Source organism: Amphimedon queenslandica, unplaced genomic scaffold (genome assembly GCF_000090795.2).
Source record: "Amphimedon queenslandica unplaced genomic scaffold, v1.1 AMPQUscaffold_13318, whole genome shotgun sequence".
Taxonomy (NCBI): domain Eukaryota; kingdom Metazoa; phylum Porifera; class Demospongiae; order Haplosclerida; family Niphatidae; genus Amphimedon; species Amphimedon queenslandica.
In genome coordinates, this window is record NW_003546446.1 from 112,186 (window position 1) to 119,836 (window position 7,651).

At 34.4% G+C, this 7,651-nt stretch overlaps 2 protein-coding genes and 1 long non-coding RNA gene across 6 annotated transcripts in view; 1 reads left to right on the plus strand and 2 right to left on the minus strand.

Annotated features, from left to right (window-relative positions):
* LOC109580099 (intersectin-1-like) overlaps positions 1 to 7,651 on the minus strand; it is a 15,699-nt gene that overhangs the window by 1,687 nt on the left and 6,361 nt on the right. The window lies entirely within an intron of this gene.
* Positions 2,726 to 5,369, plus strand: LOC109583219 (uncharacterized). Of its 2 annotated transcripts, XR_002185401.1 has the most exons (4): positions 2,726 to 2,808; positions 3,319 to 3,532; positions 3,821 to 4,176; positions 5,282 to 5,369. It is a non-coding gene; the product is annotated as an uncharacterized LOC109583219 (long non-coding RNA). The 2 variants fall into 2 exon arrangements; XR_002185400.1 differs by lacking the exon at positions 5,282 to 5,369 and having other exon boundaries at positions 3,821 to 4,354.
* LOC100636415 (uncharacterized) lies at positions 2,754 to 5,325 on the minus strand. Its single transcript, XM_019998471.1, has 7 exons — positions 5,261 to 5,325; positions 4,962 to 5,202; positions 4,860 to 4,916; positions 4,736 to 4,813; positions 4,362 to 4,442; positions 3,298 to 3,504; positions 2,754 to 2,886 (listed from the first exon to the last, which is right to left on the minus strand). The coding sequence occupies exons 2-6, from the start codon at positions 5,052 to 5,054 to the stop codon at positions 3,349 to 3,351; spliced, it is 465 nt and encodes a 154-aa protein (XP_019854030.1). The 5' UTR covers positions 5,055 to 5,202; positions 5,261 to 5,325; the 3' UTR covers positions 2,754 to 2,886; positions 3,298 to 3,348.

The window sequence follows — 7,651 nt, forward strand, 5'->3', positions numbered from 1 at the left end:
AGTAAATACAGTCAATACGATGATTATAAAGTACATACAATGATTTCAGAGCCATTTTGGTAAAAACCATGGGCTATAGCCTTGGGTACTTTTCAAAATCAGCCAAATTTTTAAAATAGTCATAACTCGAAAAATATTTGTTGGAATCAGCTCAAACTTTCTATACAGCATAAGGACATCAATGTGTATCAGAAAATTTAATAAAAATTTGGGGTGATTTCAGAGCCATTTTTTTGAAAAAACCATGGGCTATAGCCTTGGGTATTTTTTTAAAATTCGCTGATTTCTTAAAATGGTCATACTGTAACTCAAAAAATATTTGTCAGAATCAGCTCAAGCTTTCTATACAGCATAAGGACATCAATATGTATCAGAAAATACCATAAAAATTTGGAGTGATTTTGGAGCCATTTTTTGGAACAAAGCATGGGCTATTATAGCCTTGAGTATTTTTTATAAATTGGCCAAATTTTTAACAAGCGTAACAGTGTAAAAATATTCCTATAATTGATTTCACCACCTTGCATGTACAGCTGGGTTCTTATTAAGACTTATGAAGGTTTTCTCTACCTTCTAATGCTTCCAGAAAAGACTTTAGACAGTATCTCTATATTCTTTCGCTGTTAGAAAGCTCATAACTTTGTTCCATGTGCAAACCGCCATTTTGTTTGTCGTGACCACACCCACTTACGTAGCGTGGGCGGTGGTTGCTAGGGCTTGTTATTTCTCCAATACAACGTGTATAGAAGAAATGAAGTGTTGACATACAATCAAATATATATATATCGCACGTGGGTGAAATCAATTATAGGACGACCTGGGGGCTACGCCCCCAGGTTGTAAAAATTGCCATAACTCAAAAAATATTTGTCGGAATCAGCTCAAACTTTCTATACAGCATAAGGACATCAATGTGTATCAGAAAATACCATAAAAATTTGGAGTGATTTTGGAGCCATTTTTTTGGAAAAAACCATGGGCTATAGCCTTGGGTATCTTTTTAAAACTGGCCAATTTCTTAAAATGGTCATAACTTGAAAAATATTTGTTAGAATCAGCTCAAACTTTCTACGCAGCATAAGGACATCAATATGCATCAGAAAATTTAATAAAATTTTGGGATGATTTCGGAGCCATTTTTTGGAAAAAAGCATGGGCTATAGCCTTGGGTATTGTTTAAAAACTGGCTGATTTCTTAAAATGGTCATAACTCGAAAAATATTCGTCAGAATCACCTCAAACTTTCTACACAGCATAATGAAATCAATGTGTATCAAAAAATGCTTTAAAAATTTGGGGTGATTTCAGAGCCATTTTTTGGAAAAAAGCATGGGCATAATGAAATCAATGTGTATCAAAAAATGCTTTAAAAATTTGGGGTGATTTCGGAGCCATTTTTTGGAAAAAAGCATGGGCTATAGCCTTGGGTATTTTTTTAAAAATTGGCCGATTTCTTAAAATGGTCATAACTCAAAAAAAATTTGTCAGAATCAGCTCAAACTTCTACACAGTATAAGGACATCAATATGTATCAGAAAATGTAATAAAAATTTGGGGTAATTTTAGAGCCATTTTAGAAAAAACCATGGGCTATAGCCTTTGTACATGGCCCCACCTGTCTAATACATGTACATTACCGTACTGTACATGTACATGTATGCACAGGTCTGTACCTCATTTAATGCCACGTGTACATGAGATTGAAGCCACTCAAGTGATTCAGCGTTTTCCTTAGCTCTCACTCCATCATTAACTTGTGAACACAATGTCTCTGATGCTTGTAATGCCATTAATAATGACTCATAGTCTGGATCAGTATTAGGAGTATACTCTAATATCTGATGGAGGAAAGAGAGAGAAATGAATGTACCATGTACATGTATATGTATAATAAAAATTATGATGTAAAGTACATGTGCAACTTTCATGGTCAAATACATGTACATGTACATCTATTTTAATTTTCATAATTACATGTATACAGGTACAATGTATACATGTACATGTACATGTGTGTACTTTTTTGCCATTTTGTACAATACAGTACAAAATTTTTTGCTTGTGTCATACATGTACACATGTACAAATTAAATTACTTTTCCAATTAGTAGAGGGTACTTGGTGACACGTTGCATTGGCTTAAGGAGGAAAGAGGAAAGGGGAAGTCCCTTTGTACGAGGGTCCTTAAGACAAGCCTGCTCATACTCCCTAAAAGAAGGATCCAGACTTTTACTCTGAAGTAATGTACAAGCTGTTAGTTGACATGAACACCATCGAATGTGAGGAGTTAGTTTTGGTATGTGCTCCTGGAGTACATCACCAATTGATCTTATTATTGCACCTGATGTACGTAACCTAATGAATAATGCCCTGAGAAAGAGAGAGAAAACAAAGTTATGAACATTGATCTAAGACAGACTACAGCATGATGTACAGTACATGTACATGTTCTTTATTCTCTTACTTAGAAAAAGGTATGTCTTGAATTCAATACATTCAGTTGCATCCTTACATTTTCTACACGTCAAGCTTCCATTGTCTTCTTGACCTATAATTATGTGGTAGTATGATGGAGCCATAATTCTTTGTACTTTGTGTGATTGTGTAAACTGATAAGTGATTACTCATAATAAATTAATAGCTTTATATGGCTCCACTAGAGGCAACATAATATAAATTATAAATTGTTACAGACCAACTTTTATTATGACATTCTGAATAAAAGTATGTTACATTTAGTACTTTGTCTTTGAGATTGAATGGAAATATTTGGGCAACAACACACTACTGAAAGTATTGCAGGAGGAGGTGCGTACTGTAACTACTGTTACAATACTGAATGCTATAAAAGAAAGAGAAAGGAAGAGAACGCAACCATTTGAGATCCTTAGAAAGAGAGAGAGAGAGGGAGAGAGAGAGAGAGAGAGGGAGAGAGAGAGAGAGAGGGAGAGAGAGAGAGAGAGAGAGAGAGAGAGAGAGAGAGGGAGGGAGGGAGGGAGGGAGGGAGGGAGAGAGAGAGAGAGAGAGAGAGAGAGAGGGAGAGGGAGAGGGAGAGAGAGAGAGAGAGAGAGAGAGAGAGAGAGAGAGAGAGAGAGAAGCCCAGAAAGGAGAATGTACAAATGTATAAAAGGATTAATTCTAAACATCTACATGATGGATTGATACTATGGTGTATTTTTATAGCTATGATGTAAACAGCATATACATGTACATCAAGTACCCGGTATGCCATAATTTAAATTTTTTAATTTTTATTTCAAATTATTATTTTAATTAGTCTCGTTTAATATAACTTACTCCTGGTTTTTCTCCATTTAGTACCCAGGGCCTAATCAGTAATAGGGCTAATCAGTCATCATCTTCAGCTTCCATTTCTCCACTGTCCACTGCCACTCGGAATGCCATTATGCCACTATTATGCCAGGAATGGAAGCAGATCACGTGACTCCATCTTGGGAGTACGTGAAGGAAGAGAAGAATAAAGTGTCGCTGGACTGCTGAGCCCTAAATTATAATATTAAAATAAAATCAAGTAAGTAGATCTATCTAAGTTTTTATTATAAAAGTAAAAGGCATAGATGCAGCTGAAATGCTTTATATATATACTGTGTTTTATTTTCAATGCGCACCAGGCTTTGATTTAACTCATTAAAGCATAGATTACAGTATGTTCAGTACTGGTATGTATTATATACTTAATTAGAGTAAATTTAAAAATCATTATTTTTGCTGGCTATACATGTATTATCTATAATTTATTTGCTTATGTTGTTTGCAAGGCTTGTGTTGCATAAATATGGATATGTACTTTTGTTTACAGTCAAACCTGTCTATTCCGGACACCTTGGGACCCAATACAACTGTCCTTATTAAAGAAGTGTCCTTATTTCAGAGGTTTTTAAATACACATTTATATTGTATTGGGACTGATACTACCTGTCCTGATTATAGAGGTAGGCCCTTGACTGTAGTGTGTTTTTCAGTTCTAATGCATGCTGGTTATTTTGTCACTTCATCTACACCTTCACCTTTAATTTAACAACTCACCGTACTTTCTCTCTTCTCTCTATTTCTATAGGTTTAAAATGGCAGCTATTAATGATAGCCACACTCAATTGAAACCTGGTACCATGCACATGTATAGCTAAATATAACTTCATTGGCTCACATCCTCTTGTAAGGCCTGAAGATTATGCCTGCAAAATGCCCAGGCCTCTTCTCTTCTCCATTTTCTGTCCTCTCCATTTTTATACCCACTTTTACCTTATCCTTTAATCTTTATGATCCTCTCCTTCGTATAGGAGAGGATCATGTTCTTAGAAACATGTAAATCTTATCAATTTACTATTCATGCTACTTACTGCTTGAACTACATCTGCACTGCATTGACCATTAGTATCAGTATCATTCTTCATTGCTGACTTGGATGAGTTATCACTTGCCTTAAAATAAGGTGGAATAATGGAATAAAAATTACTTGCAGTTTGCTGAGTGATACATGATATGCATATAGCTACATACCATAGCACCACATTTCCAATTTTGAATTTTGAAATGTGAAAATAATGAATTGCATAAATACATGTACTGTGCATTACTAGTACATTCATTGTTATTAGTAGTGTAGAAGTGTGCTTTATTATTAATTATGAAATTATTCACAATCAAGTTTATAAAGTGTATTATTTTTTAGTGCTAATAAACACCGTTGATACATTTAGTACTCTTGTCTTACCTCATGAATAATAGAGTCAGTTTTTATCTGTTCCTTGGTATTGTTGCTGCCTTCATTAAGTCTGCCAGATAATCTATTCTATAAGAAAGTGATTCACAATATCCCAAATAACATAAAATCATACTTCTTGACTTTGAGTGTGATTGTTGGTAGCCAAAGCGGTATCCACAAATAAATCAACCTAATATGCCAATCATAACATTATATGATTACTAGCATGCATTACATTTTCAGAAATAGATGTTTCATTTTCATGCATAGACTGATTCTCATTTCTTTTGTAATTGTCATGTTTGTATGGTAGTGCCATCTGTAACATTCCTCACTGTATTGTCATCTGTAGTACACAAAATCAAAAAGATAAAAATGAAATGTTACATGTACTGTACCTTCAAAATTATCTGTCGTTGTAAACTTTCTTGCCTTCTTTGCTGTTTCACTGTCAAAATCAACATGTTCAGCTTGATCTGGGCACAGAAAATGAAAAGAATTGTGTTGAGGCAATACATGTACAAGTACACATACCATCAAAATCTTCTTTTCTAGGTCTCTTCCTTCCTGATGGGTGTTTGTTGACTGCACGACATTTCCTGCGATGAACCTCTGTTGCATTGATATTACCCTTGAAGGTAGTTGGTAATCCGAGATGATAATTCTTGGCCGTGTAATAGTATCCACATACGGGGCAAATCCAATTATGAATTTGATGTGTCAGATTTCCTTATTTGGAGGAAGATGAGTAGCCCATACAAGTTGCTTGTATTTGAGTTCATATGTCAGTTGTACCAGTCAGTAGTCAGTACAGACAGTAGCTATGTCTCTCCTGTTAGTGGTTGTTCTCTTATTCTTCAGTAGCTCCTGCAGTGTCTCCTCTGGTCAGTATTATGTGTCTGATGACTGCAGTTCAGTTACTCAGTCACCTTGTAATCCTTTATCAGTGTATGCTGGGGATATGTCTCAATACAATAGCACCATCTTCTACTTCATTGGAACTACTAACATTGAATATAATGTTAACATGACTTCAGTAAAGAATGTTACTCTACATGGACTGGATCAGTCTCCTAGTATCAATGGATTTCCCATTTCAGTATATTACAGTGATCATGTCACTATTTCCAACTTATCATTTCATTGTTCAGTGACAGTTCATTCATCCTACAATGTTACAATAACTAACTCTGTCTTTGCTTCAGACCCTGGTACAATGGCTTTCACAAGCACATATAACGTTTTTGATTTTAAGGTATCATCAGTTATCTTTACTGGCTATGAATTCATTATTAATTATAATCCTCTTCCAATATGCAGCAGTGAATTACTCCATTACTCATTGATACTGACTAGTGTTAACTTTACTACTGGCAGTGGAATGACACTACATATCCAACATAGTACTACATACAATGTGTCAATTATATTTGATCTAGTTGAGTGCTGTGCTAACATTCTTGAATTTTCATTGGGGGGTCTTTTTAATTTTTTTATTATCAACTCATCTTTTCATGATAATGTTTCTGGTTTTTCTGTTTTGTTTGTTGGATATTCAAAATCAAGTGATTGCACATATCCTGGTATTCAATTAACTTCTACTCTTATACTTGAGAATAGTCAATTTTATAACAATAGACAAGGATTGAAGATTAATAGTGGCGAGTATTTACTAAAAGCAGTAAACTATTATCTACATTATTATTAAATCATGTTTGATATATGGCAATATAAAAGAAGGATTATTCATTGATGGGACATTTTTGAGATTCACTCAAATTGATATAATAGACACTGAACTTATTGGAAATGGAGGAAATAAGATAATGAACAGTAATGTTATTAGTCTCAGTAATGTTACTGTTGCTAACAGTACCTATACAGGATTGAGTCTTATAGCATCATTAGTAACAATTAAGAATAGTTTAATATTCAAGAACAATACTGGAGTAGTTGGAGGAGGATTAGCAATAAATGACTCGTCAATATTGATGCTAACATCATCAGCTAACTTGGAGTTTATTGATAATCGTGCTTCTTATAAAGGTGGAGGGATCTATGCTAAAAATAATTGTCCTATAATATTAAATTCACAAAATATACCTCTTACATTGATAAATAATAGTGCTGGACTGGTTGGTGGTGATATTTATGGAAATCATGACAATATACCATCAGGTAGTTATCAGTTCAATTTGACAAACCCACACATTGATTCAACAGGCAATCCAATGGATATATGTTTTTGTGATCCTCATGCTACAACTAGTTATGAAAACTGTATAAATGCAAGTATTCAATGCATTTTTCCAGGTCAAGCATTGAAGTTTTATGTGGCTTTGTTTGGTCATGACTACTTTGGATCAAAAACTCCCACAGATGGTACATTAATTTATAACACTAGCAACAGTCAAACATATATTCCCAATACTTGTTCACTAATTGAATACATGCACACCAAAGCTGATTCAAGCAGGATATCAAACTTCTTTAGGATTTAGTTATTCTTCACAGTACTTGGCCCAAACTATTTATTTTAATTTAATTGTTAATGAGTGCCCCATTAGTTTCAGCTTAGATAAGTCACAAGGTTCCTGTACTTGCAGTCAAAGTGTTTCAAGAGAGAATGTCACATGTGATATAAATACTCTAAACATTACACACAATGGTCTACTGTGGATTGGAACATATCATACCACTACACCTTTCAATGCTAATGCAACCAATCCTAATGCATGCATTATCAATGAGGACTGTCTCCTCTATTGTTCTCCTAATCCTGTTACCTTCAAGTTGAATGACACTCATACTCAATGTGTGGATAATAGAGGACACAGAATGTGTGGATCATGTACAGAAGGATACAGTCTACTAATGGAATCAAACAAGTGTGGACAGTGTCATAATAATTACATGATGATAGCT